At 37.4% G+C, this 25,837-nt stretch overlaps 1 protein-coding gene across 1 annotated transcript in view; it reads right to left on the reverse strand.

Moving 5' to 3' along the window:
- The window catches only part of LOC110108728 (ubiquitin-activating enzyme E1 1-like), a 38,360-nt gene extending 12,920 nt beyond the window's left edge, over positions 1 to 25,440 (reverse strand). The window contains exon 1 of the mRNA XM_020839488.2: positions 24,779 to 25,440. Within this exon, the coding sequence (XP_020695147.2) occupies positions 24,779 to 25,421 (643 nt within the window). The 5' untranslated portion in view covers positions 25,422 to 25,440. The remainder of the gene's footprint in view (positions 1 to 24,778) is intronic.
- Positions 25,441 to 25,837: the final 397 nt, after the last annotated feature.

Raw genomic sequence — 25,837 nt, forward strand, 5'->3', positions numbered from 1 at the left:
AGATTTATTATTATGATTTCTAATTTAATTATTTCTAGTTAGCCTATTCTTCATCATGACTAAGTTAGACAACCTCAATCGGATTACTCTGATTCAGTAGTTCTGACTTGCTTTAGTTGTTTCAACAAGCATTCTTAAAATTTAGTTCAAGCGGACCAGCCAAACAATCTGTTCAAGCGGTTAAATTAAGTGGGTTGGGTTAGGTTGGGTAAGGTTACAAACATTGTAAATAATTTCAAAATTAGAATGGCAACTTCTCCATTCTTGAGTCTAGATGCAATGTTTTAAGGGGCTCACTCTCTTTCATTGGCCACATGAATTTTGGACACAAAAATTAAAAAAGCACAATTTTATGTGTGGATTTATTTGGGGGCGTAGAATTACTAATAAAGAAAGAAATGACTATGAAGCATCCAGCTAAATCCCTTAGTTATAAAGTTATGAATGTGTTAGAAATACTTGAAGATCTCAAGTAAACCCTAAAAGGAGAAGTAAAAACAGCGAGAACGATCCACAAATCCAATGAAAAGAACAAAAAAAAAAGTAGTTTTTATTGCAATAATCAAACTAACGGAAGAAAATAGCAAGAAACAATTGATCCTCAATTTGAGAGGAGAATCCATCTCTCCCAATCCCTAGACGCCGCTAGAGCCCAAGTCAACAAACTCCAAGAACAAAATCAACCACAATAATTTGTATACCTCTAACCCTAATACTCTCTTCATATTTAAAGCAAAAAATTAAAAAAAAAATTAAACAACAAATACTCAAACAGCCCTCCCCTAATATTCTCCTATTTCCTTAATTATTTCCCTCTCAAATCACCACTCAAATCATCCAATAAATCTGCCCTCTTCGATTAGGAAACATTTCATAATTAAACCCCCCCAAATCAGCCCCTAAATATGTCCTCTTCAATTAAAAAATATTTCCTAATTAATCCCCTCTAAATCAGCCCAATATATGCTCTCTTCAATTAGGAAACATAATTTAATTAATTCTTTTTTATTAAGAACCTTCCTGAACAACTCCCTCTTGATTATGAAATTTTCTAATTCTCTTCCAATAAAATTTGGTCGGTCCATCAATAAAGGAAATTGTTGTTGAAAGCCCTTGAGTAATACCAATGAACTAAAAAATGGAGTGACACTGGGTAGAATGATCCCTGACTCCAGCATCTTCCTGATCAATCTCTCGATTGCATCCTTCTGGATTTGAGGATAACAATACGGATAAACACTGATAGGTTAGACTATTTCCTTCAAGATGATAGCATGCTCGTGTTCCTGCAGAGTTGTCAATCCTTCAGGTGGCTGAAAAACCTTACTAAATTGCTGAATCAAAGGATGCACTAAAAGAAGAATGTCCCCTCCTCCAATCTAATCCTCTCCAGCCCGTGTAGTCCCACCAGATAACTTTCTCCCACTTCCTATATGCTCCTCATCATGATTTTAAGTGATACCATGGCTTTCAAGAGCCCAGCATCTCCTCTTATCACTAATCTTCTCTCTTCCACCACCAGCTCCATCATTAATGCCCCTAGTTGTCCTTGGTGTCTCTCAAGGTTTCCAGCCACTTCATCCTCAGGATGACATCAATGATCCCTAACTCTAATGAGAGAAAATACTCCCTCACCTGAACCCCCTGTATGGTCAAAACTAATCCTCTACAAATCTCCTGGCCCGTCTCCACCTTCCATATACCCATCATCACTCCATAACATTCTGTATCCACCAATTTGGAAATGGGCCAAGCCCAATAAGGAAATATAAGCCCATAAATAAATGCCCACTTAGCCAAAAGGAAGCAAGCAAATAAAATCATCATGAGTGAAAAAACTATATGAGGGAAATTACCTAAGAGTACCAACCTAGCATGTTTATTGGTTGTCTTCCATCATAGGATATATAAAATAATCGAAAATTACATAATATTCAAAAGGTAAGAAATACAAAATACAAAATAGAAACCATTGATTGCATCAGTTCTCTCCTGGTGAAAAAATCTCATCTCCTAATGATCTCCTAATGAGAATGCCTCACTAATACGTTGATAGATATCAAGATGACGAGTTTGTAATTCCTCTGCTTCAAACCAAGTGCAGTCAGTCAAAGAACACCCACTCTATTTAACCAGGATCCGCCTGTGCACTTCACGCCTTGTCTGGGTAGTTCTAATGCCCAAAACATCTTCAATATGATCATCTTTGATCTGAGCTGAAAAGGTAAGGAGCAAGTTCTCTAGATCAACTGAATCAGTTGATTCTCCTTCATAGGTAGTAAAGTCAGCAACTTTAAACACAGGTGAAGTTCCAACAGAAAATGGAAGATCCAACAGATAAGCATTTGTTCCTATTCTTCGAAGTATCCAGAAAAAGCCAAATCTTTTCGACTTAGTTTATCAAAAGTACCAATGGGAAAGCGTTGTCGTCAAAAATAGGCCATAAATAAATCTCCCCCTTGAAAATAACACTTTCTCTAGTGTTTCTCGGCATCAGTTTTGTATTTAGGATTTGCCATATGAAGTTTTTCTAGGACCTAACTTTGAACTGGTTGAATATGATCAACAATTTCTATAGCTTCGACACTGATTCTATTAGGCATGGGTAATAAAGTTCGATCTAAAATGTGGGGAATTGGTTGACCATAAATAATGTCAAAAGGAATTTTTCCAGTAGATAGATTGATGGAATTGTTATAAGCAAATTCAGCTTGAGGTAAAATCAAATCCCATTGAGAAGGTCTCTTTCCACCATGAAGTTCTTGGATGAGTTTTTCACGTAAGGAGCTTTAGGTAATAAAAAACCTAGTCCCCCTTAAACATAAATCCTTGTTGGATGGTAAATTGAGCATAAGGGTCAGTTCTAGAAGTACAACATGATTCCGAAATATTTTAAAATCTGAGTTAGTGGCATAGCTATCTTTTAAGAAACCAAGAGAAATCACAGATGGGTGGATCGTTAAAAGCAAATGGACTTTTCTGCTTAAGCCATAAAGGACTCTATTCAAAAGTTCCAGTTTTTTGTCTAAGATGAAATGTGTATTCTTTTAAAAAAGATGACAACTTAGCATGTCTTCAATTCAAATTTTTCTGAGATCTTAAGTATTGTAGTGCTTCATGATCAGAATTTAGCACAAATTCTCTTTGAATAAGATAATGTCTCCAAAATTTTAGGGCTTGAACAATCGCATAGAACTCAACATCGTATGTTAAATATCAGGATCGAGTATCATTAAGTTTTTCGCTAAAGAAAACAACAGGTCGACCCTCTTGACTAAGGACAGCTCCTATGCCTACATGAGAAGCATCAAAGTCTACTTCAAACATCTTGTCAAAATAATGTAACCTAAGGACAGGTACTTGGCTCATTTTTGTCTTAATCTAATGAAATGATTTTCAACTTCAGGGGTCCACCTACAAGTTTCCTTTTTAAGACAGTCAATGATGGGTGAAATCAAAGTACATAAATTTTTCATGAATCTTCAGTAAAAAGAGGCTAATCCATGAAATGCCCTCACTTCACTAATTGTTTTCGGAGTTGGCCAGCTCTGGATTATTTCAACTTTAATGGGGTCCACTTTAATACCATCATCAGAGAGAATATATTCAAGGAAAGTCAAATTAGGAGTCATGAAAGAGCACTTTTTTAAGTTGATGTATAAGCATTATTCTCTTAAAGTTTGAAGGACGTGTCTCACATGTTTAAGATGATCATTGGGACAAGTGTTATAAATCAGTATGTCATCAAAATAAACCATAACAAATTTTCCAATAAAGGGATGCAGGATATGATTCATGGTTCGCATAAATGTGCTAGGAGCAGTTGATAGTCCAAAGGGTATAACTAGACATTCGTAGAGTCCTTCCTTAGTTTTAAAGGTTGTTTTCCACTCATCATCGGGTCGTATTAAGATTTGGTGATATCCACTTCTCAAGTCAATATTGGAGAAAAATTTGCTCATGTCTAGCATATCGTCAAGTCTTGGGATAGGAAATCTAACTTGATGGCTATTTTGTTTATAGCTCGACTGTCAACACACATCCTCCAAGTTCAAACTTTTTTTGAGGTAAGCAGGGTTGGGATAGCACATGGACTCATGTTTTCTCTAATAAATCGTTTAATTAAGAGTTCAGTTACTTGTTTGCGCAGTTCTTCATGTTCAATACGACTCATACAATAGTGAGGCAGTTGTGGTAAATTTGTCCCGGGTACAAGATCAGTATGGTGTTGGATATCTCTTAGAAGAGGCAAGAAATTAGGTAGTTTTTCAGGAGTTATGTCTTTAAATTTGTTAATTAGAGGTTGAATTTTTTCAGGAATTTTTTATTTACTTCAATCTCTATTCCTACCATAAGATAAATCATTTCGGTGTCTTTGAGTTCATTTGTATTGAGAAGCAATCCAGGATTGGGTGACTTTGAAGTTGTTTGGACAGATTTTGTGGAAGGATCAAAAATTTTCTTTTGGGGATATAGAGTGAACTCCTTATTATCTTGGGTCAAGGTGTAAGTGTTTTCTCTACATTTTGAATGATTTTATGATCAAATTGCCAAGTTCGACCTAGAAAAATATGGCAAACCTTGAGTGGCATGATGTCACATAATACTTGGTCTCTGTAAAATTTTCCAATTACAAGGCTGACAAGGCATTGCTGAGTGATTGATACCTCTCCTCCTTCCTTAAACCATGATATTTTGTAAGGCTTGGCAAGATTTCTGGTTTTAATTTCAGTTTATACACCATGAGTTGTGACACAAAATTTTTGGAGCTACCATTATCAATCATGAGGGTACACAAAATATTTCTTCTAAGCCATTTTTCTCCAGCATTTGATTTGGTGGTCAAAACCCTATGGATAACTAAATAATGATCTCCTTAGTCACCTTCAATATCAATTAATTCCATCTCTTCCTCATTTTCTTCTTCAGATTCATCCTTCTTTGAATTTTCATAGCTTTTCTCTTGTTCAATATAGTTGGTTCTAAGTGGATTGTTTTTTCTACATACTGCACACAGATGACCATACAAGCCACATTTATAACAGGGTCCAATTGGTTTTGGTCCTATCACTCATTTTCCTTTTTCAATTACTTAAGTTTCATTAGGTTTTGTTCGTGGATTTGGATTTGAAGAAGTTGATCCATGGTTGTTTGTGAAGTTTGAACTTTACTTTCAACAAATTGTCTAAGCTTGGTTGAGTCAATTCTTTTAGGATTGTTTCTTTGTTGTCGTTTTTCAATCTTCAAAGCCATATGATAGGCCTCATCGAGTTTGATAACATGATGTAGATTTAATTGATCTTGAATTGACCACTTTAATCCATTGATGTATCGTGTTATGGTTCGTTCTAATGTTTCATTTCAATCATTTCTAGATAGAAGTTTATAGAAGTTTTTAGTGTATTCTTCTATGGATTGATTTCCTTGGCGAATGTTATTGTATTCTTGGAACAGAGTTCGGGAATGGTCAGAAGTCACGAATATTCCTCGCAAGTTTCTTTCATTCTTTCCCATGTTTGAATTTTCTCTTTCCCTCTCTTTATTCTGTTATTTTGAAGATTTTTACACCAAGTTAATGCATGACCCGTCATTTTTAAATCAGCAAACCTAACTTTCTTATTTTCGGGAATTTCTTTTTATTCAAAAATTTGATCCATTTTTCAACCCATTCAAGAAATTGTTCAGGTTGTACTTTGCCTTTAAATTCACAAACATCGATTTTAATCTCATGATCTCATTTCCTATTATTTCTATTTTGATTTCATTGTTCTTCATCTTCACTTTAATTGTTTTATGCATGAGCGTTGTTTAAATTTAGGCCCACCAGAGTATTAGCCATTGTTTCTATTTGTTGTTGTAGATTAGTCATTTGTTGCATTATCATTTGTTGTCAATCCGCTTGCTGACTATTTTGATTATTCAATTTTTTTTAAATAAAGAAAGCAAGACTCACACAACAACATGCTCTTATACCAAATTGGTGTAACCTAAATTCCGGAAACAAATAGGAGAACACTCGGATAAACAATACACCACTTTCAGTAAACAAAATCCAGCAACAATAGAAAAAAAAATTAATAGAAACAGATGTAACAGAACAGCCGGGAAACTTGGCAAAAACAAACTAACATATAAAATAAACTATCCTCAGAATAACCTTAAAAAGGCCACCTCGCATGCAAATTTGAAAATTAGATATTGGTGCTCCAAGGAAAATTCAAACCAGAGATTTGCCACAGAAATCTGGATCCATCACCAGTCGGCACTACTCTGACAAATACCAATAAAATGGCCAAACAACACACCACACTCGCTATATTTGGAGAAGAAGGATACAAATAGAAGGGAAACCGTGAAGATATGAAATAGATAGAAGACTAGAAGAAGAATCAAGTAGAGGAAGATGGTAGCTCTCAAGCTAGGAAGAAAAACCCTCAGGTTTAGAGAAGATTTCAGCCAACAACTAACCCCCCACCAGCAACAAACAACCACCATTTATAGGTTAAAATGAACCCAATCAGCCACATAAATGCGCCGCCCCCTAGGAGCCAATAGGAGCCAACACAACATAGAAAATAGCAAAAGTGAGGGGAACGAACAACACAGGGAACCAACAGCCAAAATATTCGAGGTCCAAATTTTGCATTGGAACCCAGCAAAAATTCCAACGGCCACCAAACACCAAACCACCAAAGATAAAAAGAAATGGGCCAAGCCCAATAAGGAAACATCAGTCCATAAATAAATGCCCACTTAGGCAAAAGGAAGCAAGCAAATAAAATCATCATGAGTGGAAAAACCAAAGGAGGGAAACCAACCTAGAATGTTCTTCGGTTGTCTTCCATCATAGGGTATACAAAAGAAAAAAATCCAAAATTACACAATATTCAAAAGGTAAGAAATACAAAATACAAAATGAAAATCACTGATTGCATCAGTCCTCCATATCTCTCTACCTCACTCTCACCTCAATTTTCTCGTCATCACAGATGGTGAGAATTTGAAGAGTTCGGTTCCTACACCTGTACCCTGAAGTATACTTCTCATTACATCTAAATCATAGTCCCTTCGCCCTCTTCTCTTGCATCTCCATCTGCGTCAGTCTTTTGAAGTTCCCCCCATTTCCTCCTTCTACTGGCTTCTTCCTAGGAGTCTCACAAATATTGTATGTTGAAGGTCCCTTAGGTGCTAAAAGAGTGGTAGTCATTCTATAAAAGCCACCTGAACTGCTGCTCCTGACTCCCCTCTCTTGGTACTTATGAACCTCCACTAGTTGTGCCAGCTCCATTGCCTCCCCCAAGTCATAAGCTCCATTGACTCTTACTACGGCATGATCTCCGATAGTTGATCTAATCGATTGGCCAGGTACTCAAATCTCTCACGGTAATCTGCCATTAATCCTTCCAGCACAAGTGAAAAGAACTGCTCATAAAAGTCTCCTACCAGTTCAAAAATATTCCAATAAGCATTCCTTAAACTCCCTCCAACTCTGTATCGGACTCCTCATGTCTCTCCACTGGTACCAAGACAAAGCCTTCCCTTCCAAACCTAAGCCCACTGCCGTCAATGTTTCCTCCTCCGTCAACCCATTGACGGTGAAATACCTCTACACCTTATAAATCTACCCATGTGCATCATCCCCTTCAAAAATGGGCATCTTCAGCATCTGTACCTTTGGATCTCCTCCATTTACCCAGATTCCTCCATAGTTTCCACTTTCCCAAGTGTTTGGCCCTACCCAAGTCTTCTTATCTTCCCTTCCACGCTCATACCCAAAACCCTCATCGCTTTCAACCCTCGCCCCTTGAAAATCAGAACCCCTCCTATCATAATCCCCATCTTTTCTCTCCCAATCAGCACCCCTTGGTTCATGCCCCCCATAACCACGATTCTCTCCATACCTTCCACCTTTCTACTCCATGATCTACACATCATTTTCCCTCCTACGAAATTCAGAATTCATAGTTCTTCCTACTAGCCCCTTTATCTCTGATGTCGTCGTTTGAATTTGATTTTCTAATATCTTCTTCACCATCTCATGAAGATCGAAAACTTTTTCTTCCACAGATGAAATTCTATCTTCCATCGTTGCTTTCATTTAGCTCAACTCCCTTTTGAGGCGTCCTCCAAAGCATCCACTTTCTTGACTGCCATCGATACACTAATTTTTGTTGGACTTAAAAATTTGAATATCGATTCCAAAAACAGCAAAATAGCCATCTTCCTTTTAAAAATCAAATATTGATTTTCTCAAGAAAATCCCCAACACCATCCCAAAATCTACTCTGATACCAATTTGTTACGAAATACTTGAAGATCTCAAGTAAATCCTAACAAGAGAAGCAAAAACAGCGAGAATGATCCACAAATCCAATGAAAAGAATAGAAAAACAATAGTTTTTATTGCAATTATCAAACTAACTGAAGAAAATAGCAAGATACTATTGATCCTCAATTCGAGAGGATGATCTATCTCTCCCAATCCTAGACGTAGCTAGAGCCGAAGTCACCAAACTCCAAGAAAGAAATCAACCACAATAATTTGCATACCTCTAACTTTAATCCTCTCTTCCTATTTAAAGCAAACAATTCAACAATTAAAAAAAAACAATTCAACAATAAATACCCAAATAGCCCTCCCCTAATTTCCTTAATTATTTCCTTCTCAAATCAACCCTCAAATCACCCCATAAATCTGTCCTCTTTGATTAGGAAACATTTCCTAATTAATCCCCCCAAATCAGCCCCTAAATATGTCATCTTCAATTAGGAAATATTTCCTAATTAATCCCCTCTAAATCAGCCCCCAAATATGCTTTCTTCAATTAGGAAATATTTCATAACTAATTTCTTTTGATTAAGAACCTTCCTAAACAACTCGCTCTTGATTAGGAAATTTCCTAATTCCCTCCCTATCAAATTCGGCTGGTCTATCAGAAAGCAGAGGAAGGTTTTATTCATCATTTATTAAATATCGATGAGGTTTGCTATCTGTATTCAGTGATGGGAATAATGTTGGAGACATTAATACTACAGTCCATCCGTGAATAGCTACTCATATAGCAGTATATAGCAAGCTGACACAATCATGTACTTGACTTGATAAATTTACTTTCTATAGCTACTTAACTATTCCTCCTGTTCTTAAGATGTCAGTGCAATCCATTAGGAGAAATGAAGCAGTTTTGAGTTGATGAAAACTGCCCTTTAGATGTGCTTGCAGCGCTGCCATAAAGGTTTACTCAGCTACAGACAAAGAAAGTTTCACTGCCACTAGCATGGCAATTTTTATGGTAACTCTTGGTGGCGCGCATGTTGAACATTGAAGAAGTGGATTAATTTGAAGATACAATAACAGTGCGGGGAGGGCACGCTAAAAATAAGCCATATGAAGTTTATATTCTTCGTTGGATTCTTTTCTTAGTATTAATAGGGTTGGTCATAAAGAGATGCATTCATGTAGCGGATGTTCAAATTATAGCAGCATTTCTTTTATAGGGACCGCATAGAAATGTAGTGTTGCAAAAGAAACAAATATAAAAAATTAGATACACCTTTTCTAAACCAGTATAGAGAGGGATGCGTTTTAAGAACTTTAATATAACATAAGGATTTATTTAATTTTCATTCAATTTAAAAGGACTCAAATACAGTATACAGGACTAATATAACAAATGCTTTTGTTATGGGATACATTTATGTAGGTATACACTAAGTAGTATCTCAATCAAATGTTAATATATTTCTACTAATTTTGTGGTATCACATGATAAATATAAGGTTCTTTTTTACTTCTTATTTTTCTGATGAAAGGAAGCTATACTATATCGATTTTGTTTAAAAAAATATTTTAATGAACTTATATTAAAAAACAAAAGCTTATCTAGCTGTATAAGAATATGGAATGCATGTGCAGATTGATTGTTATGCAAATATAGTTTCCTGCAGACCTAGCTACCCAATTGCTTCTTTACATGAGTGCCAACAAACCCACCAATGTACTTAAACTCAAACACACATTCACTCGCACATTTTTAAACACATAAAGCCTTGACCATTTTATATATATCTGAACTTATATTAAGCACACACTATTTGTTCATGTATTCATTATCATAGAATTGAAGATTTACAGTTTAGAAACAGCAACCAAATCTATACCTAAAACCTGATGCAGCTTCACCGAGTCATCATTCCTTGCTATTTTTCCCTGCTTTAGCTTTGTTCTGATTTGTTACTTTTATTACCTTTATTTGCTATTCATGGTTACACCGTTCTGTTTTTTTAAGTGAGTAGAAAGACAACTTGTATTGTCTTGTACTTTCTCTACTTATTTGTTCATGTATTCATTATCATAGAATTGAAGATTTACAGTTTAGAAACAGCAACCAAATCTATACCTAAAACCTGATGCAGCTTCACCGAGTCATCATTCCTTGCTATTTTTCCCTGCTTTAGCTTTGTTCTGATTTGTTACTTTTATTACCTTTATTTGCTATTCATGGTTACACCGTTCTGTTTTTTAAGTGAGTAGAAAGACAACTTGTATTGTCCGCAGTCAAGTTACAGTAGAAACTGGGTCCTAGAATTCATCTGCCCTTGTACTTTCTCTACTTGCAAACTTCTATGCCACCTTGGTATCAGAGCACTTGCTCCATGATCGATGGTGAGCAGTCCCTGGTACATGCAACGTTCAGTATTGGGAAACACTATATGAAGCTCAACCGATGCTCAAAAGAAGGTGGATGGCTTGAGTACTGACTTCTGGCAATTTTTTTCAGAAATTTGACAAACTTCATGCACTAAGGAGCGGCAGCAACTTCCCACTAGCAATCATACCAGCGAATTTGGCAACCATACTAGAAACGAGCGAGGCTCAGTGGTGAATAAGGATCTACAATGAGCCCTAATAACCATTCGACCAACACATATTGAATTCCTGACTTCGAGAGGGGCTTTTATCCTTGACAACAACCCACCAATTCCAATTATGATTTAAACTCCAACACTTATATTGTAGAATCAAACACGTAGACAATAGATCTATGAAAAAAATAAATTCCATCGAGATTTCAAAGTAAAGATTAAAATACCCTTTTTTATGAGAACTTACATATTTTGGATCACCTCGACTAGGAACAAACAATAGAGGCCTTCTGATTACATGGAAATCCCACCCAAGTGGCAAGTCAAATATATTGCCTACAAACTCAAAGGAAAGAAGAGCAAAGACAAGAACTAACGCCAGATGAAGCAATTGCTCAAGGGACATCCCCTTCCATTGGATTATGAACAAATTTTATATTTACAAAATCAAAGATGCTCGCAAGAATCTCGGATCATTGCATATATTAGAGAGTTCTATCGCCTGAATGCCTAATAACAATCTCACTCAGCAAATGATTACCAGAAACTTTTTTTTTGGGGGGGGGTTAAATTTTCAATTCGGGAAAAACTTAAACTCAATTTAGTTTGATTACGATCCCACGCAATGAATTTTACCTATAAGGAAAACTCCAATCAGGTTGTAATCACTGAAGTATGAACAATAGATGTCTAGAGACTGAACAATTCATTGAAACAATCAACAATTTACCTCAACCTATGCAAAACAAGCCCCCTTCAACCCCAACAAAATGTTGATGCTTCCCCCAAGTTATGAACGCAGGCCAAAATTGGTTCCCAATATAAAACATTTATAAAAAGCTAGGTCTGTTGAAGAGTTTTTGTTGTTTCCAACCCAATCATCTCTCTAATAAGTATATGACCTGACAACAAATTCAATTGATGAATGGAGACCAGGAAGAAAATAACCAAACTTGATGCCAAGCTATTTTTAACACTAGCAGTGCCATCACTAAAAAAGTTTGTAATATATATTAGTGGAAAAAAAATGTACTAAAAATATTATATATAATAATGTGGTTATAGCTCTTCAATTAAAGACAACAAACATCCACAACCATACAAAATTAACTTTAATCATAAAAGAATTGATGGTCTTGTAACAAACATGTGTACGGTCACATTTTCTATTAAGAAGAACTATTTATGCCATGTGCTTGCGACATGATGACATGGGCGTATGCCACTTAATACAGGGCGGCATTTGTAATTTGATATCACTGTCATACTAATGAATACTTTTGAAGGCAAGCATATTCAATTGTTGCCGACCAGGCGACCACACACCCATCTAAACGCCAAATAACGATCAAGCTACATTTACGAGTGTCACAGGAACTTAATTAATCATCACTATCAAGAAAAGGTCTAGATTATTTGCTCTATCAATGACCAAAAACCCTCACTGTTTCATGAAAATTCCCCCAAATGAAGTAGCAAAATTGCTACAACAGCTCTCAAATGTTTTCCCTGCATAATTACAAGAAAATTTCCTCCAATTCACTCAATTCAACATCAAATTGATCTCATTCCGAGAATCACTTTGCCCAAATTGCCGCACTACAAAATAAAATTATATGAGCACAGAATCTTACAAGACATAGTGGATAAGCACCTTGACAAAAAACTCATCCGATATAGTCTCTGTCCTTATGTGGTACAAAGCACTAATTGTTCCAAAGAAGGGTAGCACTTGGCAGATGTGTATTGATAGTCAGACAATTAACAAAATCTTAGTTAAGTATAGGTACCTGATGGCACATCTATAGAAAATATTGGACAAGAACATGGCAACAATTCTTTTCTAAACAAGATCCTAACAATGTGTATCATCAAATTCAAATCCACTCAAGTGACGAATGGAAGATATCATTCAAGACTCACAAGGACTCTTTGAATGATTAGCGATGTATTTTGGTCTATGCAATGAACTAAGTACTTTATGTAATTGATGAATGAGATAAACATTCGTTGATAAATTTTATATTGTTTATTTTAACTATATGCTCATCTTCAATTGATCACTATTAGATCATTTAAACCACCTCCAACCAAGGTTTAAAATTGCGTAAATAAGCCTCGAGGCATCTTTCGTCCGTGAGGCGAGCATAAGCCTTGAGGCGGTGTGAGGCATAAGCCTCATGGATGAAGAATTGCGTAAATGCGAATTTATGTATTCTAGCATGTAAATAACAGTAATAGCCCATGACACAATAAAAACATCTAAATGAGAAGTGAACTTAGTGGAAAACAATAAAATAGATGCAATATATGCATCTCATAGCATAATTCAAAGTATAAAACTACAAATTGAAGTCTATCAAAACTCCCAAAGTACAAATAAGAAAGAACATCTAAAATCCAATCATGTCACAAATGGGTCTTCAGTGGAGGCATCTTCATCTCCAATTGTATCTATAAATGTCAAATTTTCATCATTTTCAATCTTACCCACTTTTCTCTTCTCTGTTCAATAAAAATAAATGTAATAGCACATAAGAAATTGTGAGATACCTTTGTTTGCTTATTGTGCTGCAGTACTAGTAGATGTGTGTGATGTGGTACTAGTGGATTTGCTCACTTGATCTGCTTCTCCCCTCAAGATATCCACACTTAGATCCTCTAGCTACAGGTCTGATAATGGCAAATATGTCTCATCATCTATGGACCACTCATTATCAGAAGCCACATCATCACACACCAAAGGGTCATCATCATCCTTCAACCCCTTGTTTCTCAACCTCTTATCAGGCGCCGGCGAGATAGGCGGCGAGAAGGTCGGCCAAGGGACACTAGGGCAGGGTCATGCAGGGCTTTGCAGCTTCATGCGGTTCGGGTCGGCCGAGGGACGCTAGGGAGGAATGAATGGGGTATTTGATTAGACACTTAAGTGAGTAGGACCCGTTTGCTTGAGACGTACGCCTCCCCTGTTATTGCACAATTGCACCTCTGAGGAGCGCCTTAGGTTCTATGAGGCGTATGCCTCTCCTGATCCTAGAAATGCTTAATCAATAAGACGCCTGAGGGTGAAATTGTGCAATTTTAAAAATTATGCCTCCAACTAGTGCTCACATCGCCACGAGATAATCAAAATTATCTCAACCTTTTAAATCTAAACTCACTACCTCTAGTGTTCATTTCCTGAGTTTCATCATCAATACGTCAAGTGTACAAATCGACCCACACAAGAAATAGACTATCAAATCTTAGTCAAACCCTTAATGCCACACAAAAAATCTATAGTTTTCATGGTCTCGCAAACATATATAGGTTTTTCATTCACAATTTCAATTTCATACTGGTACGCATCGCCAATTTTTTGAAAAAGAAAATATTATCCTTAGGGAAAAAACAATAGTAGAGTTTCAATATATCAAATCCAAGCACTATTCAAATTCGGTAGTCACCATTCAAATCTTCAACAAAGCTTTTTCAAGTGAAAATTAATGCTTTATTAATTGTCAAGGCGAGGTTTTGTTTCAAGAGGACAAGACAATAGATGTTTTAAAGCAAAAAAAAATTATGCTCATTTTAATAGAAGCGATAGACCCATGAGTAGGAGCTTTATACAAACATTCAAACCTTAAAACAATGGGAATATTATATATTAAACCAAGAATTCAGTTTATTCAATGACCACCAATCTCCACAATTTAAACTCAACTAAATTTAAGTAGGATGCATGTCAATGGGTGATATTTCTACAAAAGTTTAGTTTCATTTTCAAGCATAACACAGGAGATGCAATTGCATGGTGGATGCACTCAATCGTTGTGCTAGTCTCCCAGTGATACTACAAATTAGTATAATGGGAATGGACATAGTGCAACCATTATATTCGATTGACAAAAAATTCACAGAACCATGCTGTAAGTGCATCAATCATTGCCCAATCAGTGACTACTCATTAGAGCAAGATTATTTTTTTTCAAAGGCAATCAACTATGTATAATCGACACTTCACTCAGATGGAAATTAATCAAAGACCTTTATGGCCGCACAAACTGGGTGAGACCACTCTAGCTCTACAACAAAGTCATTTATTCTAGCTGAAGATTCACCAAGATGTATGCCGCTATATTGAAAAATGCTCCATGTCTCACATATAAAAGATTCACTCAAAACGCTGGATTATATTTTTCCTTTCCTGTTCTATATTCAATTTGGGAGGATTTGAGTCTTAATACTATTTTAGGATTATCAAAAACTAAGGGTGGTTTCAACCACATAATTGTCACAGCAGACTAATTTTTAAAGATTGCGCGCTTTTTTGCTTGTAAGAAGATAGTTGATTTGTTTTATGTTGCTAAACTTTCTTCAAGGATATTACTCAATTACATACTATCTTAGAGTTTAACCATAGATCATGACATTTAAGTATAACAGTTACATTTAAAGAAACTGTGGAAAGGATTTCGAACACAACTCCACCTGAGTTTATCATGTCACCCAGAATCTAATGGCTAAACGTAAGTGGTCAAACACACTCTTAGCAACATGATTTGTTGGCTTGCTAGTGATTGTCCAAGACAATGGGATAAGGTATTAGTCAAGTTGAATTTGTGTATAATGAAATGACTAATTGTTTTACAGGTACAAGCCCATTCAATATTGCCAACCACACTTGTGGACTTGGATGTCATTCCTGGAGCTCACGGTAAACCAACAATGGGTTTAGTCACCAACTTTGACAATATGCTTCAACACGAGAAAAACAAGCTTTCTACTACCAACAACCTCTACAAATAGCAAGCTTATTCACAACATAGATAAAACGATTTAAGAGAAAATGAATTAGTCGTGATCTGTCTTTGCAAAAACCATTCTCCATTAGTACCCATTCCAAGTTGAAACAAAGAATGAAAGGATTTCAAGGATACATGCCAATGCTTATGCATTGACTCTTCCACTAGATTTGAACATTTCTCCAACATTTAATGTCTGACATCGATACCATGCAGCTCAATGAACTTCAACGAGTTCTTCAAAGGAAGGAATGAATTGATGCAGCTTCACCAAATCATTATTCCTAGCTATTTTCCTCAGCTTTATTACTTATATTACTTTTTTAGCTATTTGCGGTTACACCGTTTTATGCTTTTAGTGAGTGTAAGGACTACTTATGCTAGAAGCAACTACTTAACGGTTAGCTTTTGATATATTTCTTTGTGATAAGCAGAAGTGGTAGGCCGTTGTTCGTACACTGCTACAGCAGTCTATTACCTTACTTTTCAGCTACTAACTCTGTTTTGCAGGAGTACCTTTTACAGTTTTAATCAACACCATTCATGTGTATCTGATTAATATCTCACCGTTGATTACATGACTTAGCCTACTATACATACCTCTTGTAAGCTGGACGAAACATATACAGTAAAATGAACTAATTCCTGCGTGCATAAGCTTTTTTCTTCTTTACCTTTACTGCAGCTTTCTTACTCTTCCTTATAGTTACAATAAGCAGCTACAGGTTTACATGGTATCAAAGCTCCAGGTTCCGGTTGTTGAAATAAGGATCTGTTCATCCTATCTTCTCTTGTTCCGAAGCTGATCGAATTCAATTGCAACTGAAATGAGTACTGCAGATTCTTCTACCAGTCCGTCTCTTGTTTCTTCTCAATCTCCCGTCAAAATGAGCAAAATCATCATACCTCCTCAAATTGAAGTTTCTTATGCTCAATCTCAAGTCAGTTATGAATATTAAACTCAATGTTGATAATCATCTCATTTGGAAGTGTTGAAGCTATTCAGCACAAATGGCTTCGATGGATATTTGGATGGTTCAAACTAAACCAGTAAAGCAAAGCATTATAGAATCGGGTGAAATTACTCCAAATCCTCACTATCAAACCTGCATACTTGTGGATCAAAACCTTGTTGCATCTATGTACTCAATAATTTCTCCGAATCTTTTGCCCTATATTTTAAACCTGGAGACCTACGCAGAAATCTGACACACGATCAAACAGAGACTTCAATCCACCAATCGTTCTAGATTACTTCAACTGAGAATGAAATACATCACATATCCATGAAAGATGAGACTATGCTGCAATACCTTTAGGATATCAAGAGTAAATGTGATGCTATTTCTTCTTTTGGCACTCCTTAGGATCCTGAATATCTAATATTGTACACATCGAATTGGTTTCCTTCTTCATATCGGTCATTTAAGACCGCAATTCATACCAATCTTCACCCAACTAGTCTAGATGACTTTTATGTGTTGCCATGTAGAGAAGAACTCAATATTGCCGCAAAATCTGCTCATGAAAACTCCACTCTCATGTCACCTGATCCACAATTAGCTCTCATTGCCTCCCGTGGCCAAGGACGTTCGTGATTTTACTCTAACCGAGGACGTGGTCGGTTTGCTGCTTCATCCATCGTTCCTATACAGAATGCTGGTCGGCACAGTGGACAAACCAACTCTGCCTATATTGAGTGTCAAATATGTTGCAAACAGTACATTCTGCTTTTAAATGCTAGCATACAGAAAATTTTCAGTACTAGCCACCCTCTTCCTCAGCTTTAGTTGCATGTTTTGCTCAAAGATACTTCAGATTGGGTACTAGGCTCTATAGAGAGTTCGCTCCACATACATGACATCAATCTACTACAGCAACCTCAGTCATATCCCGGTTCTCAGCAGGTTCAGATCGGCAATGGGGACATGCTACCAATAACACATATTGGCCAGGGAATACTTCTAACTCCACATCGTAAGCTTTGACTCAAACCTTTATTACATGTTCCTACTCTTTCCCACAATCTTACTTCAGTACATAAATTGGTTTATGATAATCCTTGCTCGATTACATTTGATAAATATGATTTTTCTATCAAGGATTTGATGAGCAATCACACTCTTCTCCAAAGTCCCTCTCATCAAGGCCTCTATAGACTTCAAGCTCCACAAACAGCCTCAACACCTTCTATTGCCTTGCTCAGCACTCCTTGGCATCGATGCTTGGGACATCCATCTTCCTCAACACAAGCTGATCTTCCTACATTTTTAGAACTTCTACAAAGTTTTATTGTACTGCTTGTGCTCTCTCCAAGAGTTACAAATTTTCTTTTTCTCGTTCTTCAAGTTGTAGCAAACAACCTTCAGAATTGATACATATAGATGAATGGGGTCCTCCCTAATTCTGTCAAATCAAGGATTTAAGTATTATATACTTTTTGTCGATGATTACTCTCATTATTGTTGGGTGTTTCCAACGAAACTTAAATATGAAGCTCATTCTAAATTCTTACTTTTCAAAATTTCTGTTGAAAAACAATTCAATAAACCAATTAAAATTCTTCGATCTGATAATGGTGGTGAATTTATTAATTGTGATTTCCAAGCTACTATACAAAATACTAGCATCCTTCACCAATTAACTAGCCCCTATAAACCTGAACAAAATGGTGTTGTTGAAAGAAAACACTATCATATTATTGAAACACTATGCAACATAATGTTAGATGCCAAAATCCCTTTGCAAATTTGGGTTGATGCTTTTCTCATCACAATTTATCTAATCAATCGTTTGCCTATATAAAATACTCCAAAAATATCACCATACCAATTACTTTGCCGAAAATTACCCAACTATACTCATTTAAATATATTTGGTTGTTTATGTGTTGACCTCAACAACAAAAAATTAAATATAGGGGAAATCATCACATGCCTTTGGCAAAGCATGTTGCCCATCCCATATTTGCCACAGTCAAATCCCACTGCTACAGTACTCATTACTCTGCAACGACACCGGGTTCAGTCGCTTCTCACGCTCGCCTCAAATCTCCTCCGTTGGCGTTAATAAAAGCAATGACAAAACGAAGCCTTGGACATTTCTTCTCCGCAGACTCCATGCGACCAAGCTTCTAATTTGCTTCCTCCCACTCTCAACTCCACTGTCGGACTCTTGGTTCTTTCGATCGAGAAAGAGAGAGAGAGAGAGAGAGAGAGAGAAAGAGAGACAGGGAGGGAGAGAGAGGTAGAGAGTGAGAGCTTCATACCTTGCCGAAACCCTAGCCCCGTTCGACTTTGTTCCTTCGACGATCTTCCCTTTTCCTGTCTGACCGAAACCTACAACGATTTGATCGGAAGAAACAACGGGAGCTCGCCGCTGTCAAGATAACGTTCTCCCTTCCGTGTGCTCCTCCGCCTCCCACATGGCTGTTCGAATACGCTCCCTTGACGACGTCCCCTCCTTATTCGATCGGGATTATTATTAATTAATTAATTATCTATAATAAATAATAATTAATTATGGTTATTTTCTCTACTTCCCTCGATCCGCGTGCCAGCACCATCACTAGTTGCCAAGGTATAACATCCTAAACTTGGGAGAACCCGCTCTTGGCACTTGCAACGGGGCGAATAACCACCCATGCGCGCTTTTCTTAGCACGGTGAGAGGAAGTTCGCTCCGGTGCTTGTGGTGAGACGGGTAATCCCTTCCAAAAGTCCTATTTTTTATGTTCGTGGCGCGCCAAGGGACCATCAATGCACGCTTTTCTTAACGTAATGGGAGGGAACTTGATGCGGTGCTTACAACGAAGCAGGCGATCCCTGTGCGCGCTTTTTTTAGCACGGCGGGGCAAAAATATATGTACCCGTATGCGGGGAAAGAATTGTCTTTTTTAAATATCTGCTTTTAAAAACCCATGCAAACCTTTTTTAGCGTGGTGGATGATAAAAACTATGGCCGCGGTGTCTCACAACACCAGCCGTGCACGTCTTTTTTGACGTGGCGGGTAGGCTGCCTCACGTATTTTTCCCCGAAACGAGGGAGATGCCGGGAGGCTGCCGAAATTTTATCTGAAATAAGACAAGGACTCGAACAAAAATGGGGCTTGGACTTGAGCTTAAAGTTGAACATATCTCAAATAATAAATGGCTTGAACTTGAACAACAAAGCAAAGGATTTTGCCGAGACTTGAACTCAATAAGAATAGAACTTGATTTGAACTTGTACTGTGGATTCAAACTGGACTCAAGGAATTTGAACTTTAAGCCTAAGCCAAGCGATAAGTTTGATCAAACAAATGAGCATTAACAAATCAAATTGAAGGTGTAAGAACTTGCTCATAGGCAATGACTCATGATGAATGAAAAGTCTATGTCCCATTCAGAGGCAACAAACCATATGAAGATCAATGAGTTACCAGAAAACTCGTGATGAATTGCTAAACACCTACTTGTGAGCTAATGTAATAAATCACGATCAACTTAAAGGGAGTATATAATATGAGTGCATATTAGTCATCTCAATCATGGATGACATAGTCACAAAGAACATATAAAGAACATGAAATGAATAGCAAGGCTTCCTTCCAATCAATGGCAACCAGCTCATAGATGAATATAGTAGTCATCTACAAACATGAAAAGATGAAGCATATAAGCATGGTAGGCTGCTAATGAATGCGATGATTTGTTGGCTAATGTGCACGAAGGGGATATGCTCCAGATATGATGAGTCTCCAATGCATATGGATACTTATGTGAGGTATCATTTATAAGAAATGACATAGGGAATTTTCGAATGCAGAACAATATACCTATGGGTAACAATCAACAACATGCAATGAATGTTATAAAACTCCTACAATCAGCAATAATCCAGTGCTAAGCAAATATACTAGCTCCTTATAAGCAAGAGTAGGTGGTATGTGGCAAAGTACAAATATTTACGGAGTCGTAGGAGACTCATCATATGCACTATATCCCATTTACAAGTAAAAACTGGATAAAATGTAACAAATGTAAGTATCCACAGGTCCTTGTGAGAGACTCAACATACACTAAGTGTTGTCCACCAGCAGAATGCCAAAAGGGTATAGCAAAAGCAAGCTTCTATGAGTTGTTGTAGGAAACTCATCGTACACATAATGCATCATCCACGGGCTCTTGAAGGAAACCCGCTACATATATAAAATGTCATCTATGAACAACATGCAAAACTACTACAACAAATGCAAACCCCTTCGAGCCGTTGAAGGAGACTCGTTATACAATCAAAGCAGGAAATTAGTTAGTGCACTGCAATCCACCTCCAGAAAGAGATAAGTAGTGCACGATAGTCTTCCAGTACAAAGCAGTAAATGACTCAATTCATAAGCTGCTACAACACACCACCGGATCCGCAACATCGATGCAAGCGGATAGAAGGCGTTTATAAATACTTTCAAAGTATCCCCGTACATGCACCGTAGTTTGTATACACATAGGTACACAAAAGGGTAAATACAATCACGAAACCCGCATGGGCCCCGACGAGCGTGTTATTGGTACACACGTGACATCTAAGAATGTTGCGCGGGTCGATAAGTGAATTCAAGTTCGAACTTAATCCTTTTATGCGGATCAATAGGAGTCGATAGGGTTCGAACCATCAAACAAACATACAGTTATGGGGCCGGTATATTTGTTTTAATACATTCATATTAAGCCTTCAAGGACTACAATCAAGAGAATTCACTAATAAAAGCATAAAGCCTATGAAACACGATCCCTTATCGGCAAGTTGATAGGGTTGACAAAGTTCAAGCTACAAATAGAAAAATCCCAAACACCCCGATGATGGTCGGGTTGAATGAAGACCTTAACTAGAGGGGTTAATCTAAAATATTTCAAAATGCCCTCAAACTTCCACAAAATTCAAATAATTTCAAGTGACCTCAAAGTCACCCCGATGATGGCCGTGTTGAACATAGATCTCAACTGGATGGGTGAGTCAAATACTTTTCAAATGTCACCTAAATATCCAAAAAAATCCTTAAAAAAGCCCAAATTTCAAAATATTTAAAATTGAAATAAAATTCATCTACACTTAAAGTAAAACACATCTACCCTCCGCAATAGTTTGCTTGGGTGGACAAATTAAAGCTACTTCATCTCACATAGAGCTAATGCCTAGTCGAAAATATCACTAGGATCCACTCTCAAACAATCTCCTGCCAGTAAGGATGTAGTACGTGTCCTCTAACCGGCGATTTTGCCGCCAAATGACACCGCAGGATAACTGGTTATGACCCAAGGCTGTCTGAACCGAGTTGTTTTTCCGCCAAATGGCACCACGAAATACCGGTTATGATTAGAGCTAATACATTCCTTAGTGGCATCAAATCCTTTAGATATGAATCAATAGGATATTATCAATAGGGCACAAAACCCTCTGTTAGCTAAGATGAATTCAAATTATCCCCTTAGACAAATACTTACCCCAGGTCTACAAGATATCCTTGGACGAAGCAACCTATGGCTGCCGAAAAGGATCCTTCTATCAGGTTAGGTCGACTACCTCCTCTGACTAAGTAGACCAGGGACTACGATGGCCCGGGACGACGGAACCATGGGATCTTGATCGGGTCCATCATCCATTCCCCCACCATTCGCTTTCAGTGCAAGATGATGAAATTTTCAATTTTAAATATCAAACTTTCTCAAATATCCCAATCCAAATCTTCAAAGTCCCAAATCAAAATCTACGCTGCTACTATATGCCAGATAACACATATCTCTACGTATCTGATTGATGACTAGCCTTAATCGAAAGTTTTCTCTCGTGATTGGGAGGGGTAATTAACTATAAGGGCTTGCACCTATAGGAAACTAGAACTCAGATCATAAAGTCCTTGCAAATGAGGGTGAAATCTCTGGGTAGTGCCTTATCTACAAACACATATGCCTTCCAAAATTTACCCCGGAACTTATTCCGTTAAAACTCACTCGCCGAAAAAAAAAAGCAACAGCGAGCGGAGGCCGGGGCCGAATTTTTGGAGCCCACATTATGCTATCCATGGCTGCCTCACCTTTCCAAACATAAATTTGATCCAAAATCATCTACTTGTGTTTTCATTGGTATGCTTCAACTTCTAAAGGTTATAAATGTACAATCTTCTCACAAATAAAATCATCACTTCAAGACATGTCCAATTCTTTGAACACATTTTTCCCTTTCACTTAACCACATACTCATCATCTTCCTCACCACCTCAACAATATCATCCATCCTTAGCCTTAGTCCCACTCACATCTGCAATATCATCTACACCATCTCCCTCTAGTTATTCTCCTCCATCCACACTCTCTAACTCATCTTCTCCTACCCCCTCCAAGCATATCTCTTCTCCGAATCAACCCTCTCCAGTTACCATTCCATCATCCTCGCCTATATCAAACAATTCTTCTCCGCCACCCCTTCCAACCAATCATATGCTTACTCATTTCAAAATTGGTCATTTATTGTTAGCATGTCTCATACTCTTCATCCTGTTGATCCTACCAGCTACACTCGAGCTTCCAAGAAACTTATTTGGCATAAAGCTATATCCACAAAATTTGATGCTATCCAGGCTCAAGGAACTTGGACGCTAGTACCACGTTCACCTACACAAAATGTTCTTGATGCTATCCAGGCTCACCGAAATTTTTACAAACATTTAGTAGGCTCTCTCCAATATTTGACTGTCACACGGCCTGATCTCTCTTATATTGTAAACAAATTGTGCCAGTTTATGCAACCTTGAAATGATTTTTTTTCTCTGCTCAAAAGAACTCTTCGTTATCTCAAAGGGACTATGTCTTTGGGACTATAGATACAACCAACTTCTTTACAGCTTCTTGCATTCTCTGATTCGGGTTGGGCAGGAGATTCTGTAGACCGTAAGCCTACAACAAGTTATTGTGCTTACTTTGGGCGTAATTTGATATCTTGGCAATTTAAGAAACAAAAAATTGTAGCTCGTTCATCCATCAAGGTCGAATATTGCTCTCTTGCTAATGCAGCTGCAAATTTACTTTGGCTGAGACGACTTATGCTGGAATTTTGTATCCCCACAAACACTTCCACTAAATTATTCCGTGATAACATTTCTATCATTGCACTTGCCAACAATCCTGTCTTTCATGTCCGTACAAAGGACATTGAGATCGACTTCAATTTTATACGGGATTGTGATAAGAATCAATCAATCTATATTCATCATATCAACACAGTTGATCAAATAGCTAATATTTTTACCAAACATTTGCCCATCAAACGGTTTCAAGATCTTCGACACAAGCTAACACTCATTAATAAGAGTGTCACCTTGAGTGGGGATGATAAGCAGAAGTGATAAGCCGTTGTTCTTACACTTCTTCAGCCGCCCATTACCTTACTTTCAACAACTTACTCTATTTTGCAGGAATACCTTTTACAGTTTTAATCAACACCATCTATGTGTAACTGATTAAGATCTCACCGTTGATTATATGACTTAGCCTACTATACATACCTCTTGTAAGCTGGATAAAACATATACAGTAAAATGAACTAATACCTGCGTGCATAAGCTTTCTCGATCTTAACCTTTACTGCAGCTTTCTTACTCTTCCTTACAGTAAGCAGCTACAGGTTTACACTTTGAAGTAATAGAATCAGGGAGCTAGAACTCCTCTTGTTTTCCCTTGCCCTTACTCTGCTTGCAGGCTTGTACGCCAAAACCTATGCAAGTCGCCAAATACAGCTGAAAGCTCCACTGTTTTGTATCATCTTAAGGAGAAATTATTACGAGCGCCCTAAAACCCGATTTTTTTCATGCAAAGCCGTGAAGTATGGAAAAGGCATTCAAAGAAGCAACAAAGTAAGACAAAAAAAAATTGGTTTTTTAATATAGAAATGATTTAAAACTCACGCAACAAACAAAAATTCACGAAAAAATTACAGGAGTTTAGAAGAATAAACCAATACTCAGGTAAAAAATGGCATAGATCAACGTGTCAGAAAAGTAATCACAGGTATGGCCGAAGCAACCACAGTCACAGCTACAATGAGAAATAAAAAACAAACAAAAGGAGAAGAAAAACATCATAGCAGTTCGAATTGCACCTATTTCAGAGCCAAGGCCGTTCAGGCCAGATATGAGAACATTTGAGGCAAAGAGTCGTCTCATGGTCTCCCTCCCATACACAGCCAGCTGCCGACTGTGGAGATCCTCATCGATCTCCTGCGGTTTACTCCCGTTCTCCTCCAACTCCATGTCTTGAACCGTAGTGAGATTCTTATCTGTAGCTACCTCCGTCTCCAATTTCATTAACGAGACCGACTGATCTCCCATTTCCTTGATCAACAAGGTTTTTTCTGAGACCTGCTCTTCTTCTCCTTCAGCGACGGCTCCCGCCCGCCTTTTTCTACGAAGCACATAAAGCAACGCCCCGCCCAAAAGTGCATAGCACCCAACCCCCAAGATCAGCGACAACAAGGAGCGAAGATACAAGCGGGAATCCTGATCAGCCATGAAAATCTCCAAATAGAAGCCAACGAAGACGGGCACAAGAAGGAGTAGCAATAGCCCTAATATGATTCCCATCAAGTGAACGGGAAGGAAAGAATTATTGCAAATCACGGAGGCGAAGCGTACCCAGTAGAGCTCCCAGCGATGTAATAGCCGGTTTACAGTGGAGAAGGAAAAAAGAAACGAACAATTAGCCGACCTGTACTCCGTGTTTGTTTGGTCTTGAGCTCTTAGCATTTAAAAAAATTTAGGCCTTTTGATTTGGTGTACTATGGGTGTAAACAAAAAATAAATATGTAAGTTTTGATTAATTTTTTAAGGTATTCGATAATGAAGATTTTTTTTTTTAATAAAATTAGGTGTACTAACTATTTTTTATAAAAGATTTGAAATATTTAATTTATTTTGATAGTTTAAATTCATATCAATTAGGCAAATTTCAAATGCAATGCTATTGTCGAAGATACCCTCAATATGGTTTGAATCTCAGGCCCTAATCTTTCATGGCGTTATTTTCACCATTACTTGTGTTTTTGAACATATTCTCATTCTCATGTGTCTTCATGCCCAGTACAACCCATTCAACTCTGCAGGGGTAGATTTAGAATTTTTTTTTGTGAGGGCACAAATTTTCATTCTTATTTTAGGATGTA

This window comes from Dendrobium catenatum, unplaced genomic scaffold (assembly GCF_001605985.2).
Source record: "Dendrobium catenatum unplaced genomic scaffold, ASM160598v2 fragScaff_scaffold_231, whole genome shotgun sequence".
Taxonomy (NCBI): domain Eukaryota; kingdom Viridiplantae; phylum Streptophyta; class Magnoliopsida; order Asparagales; family Orchidaceae; genus Dendrobium; species Dendrobium catenatum.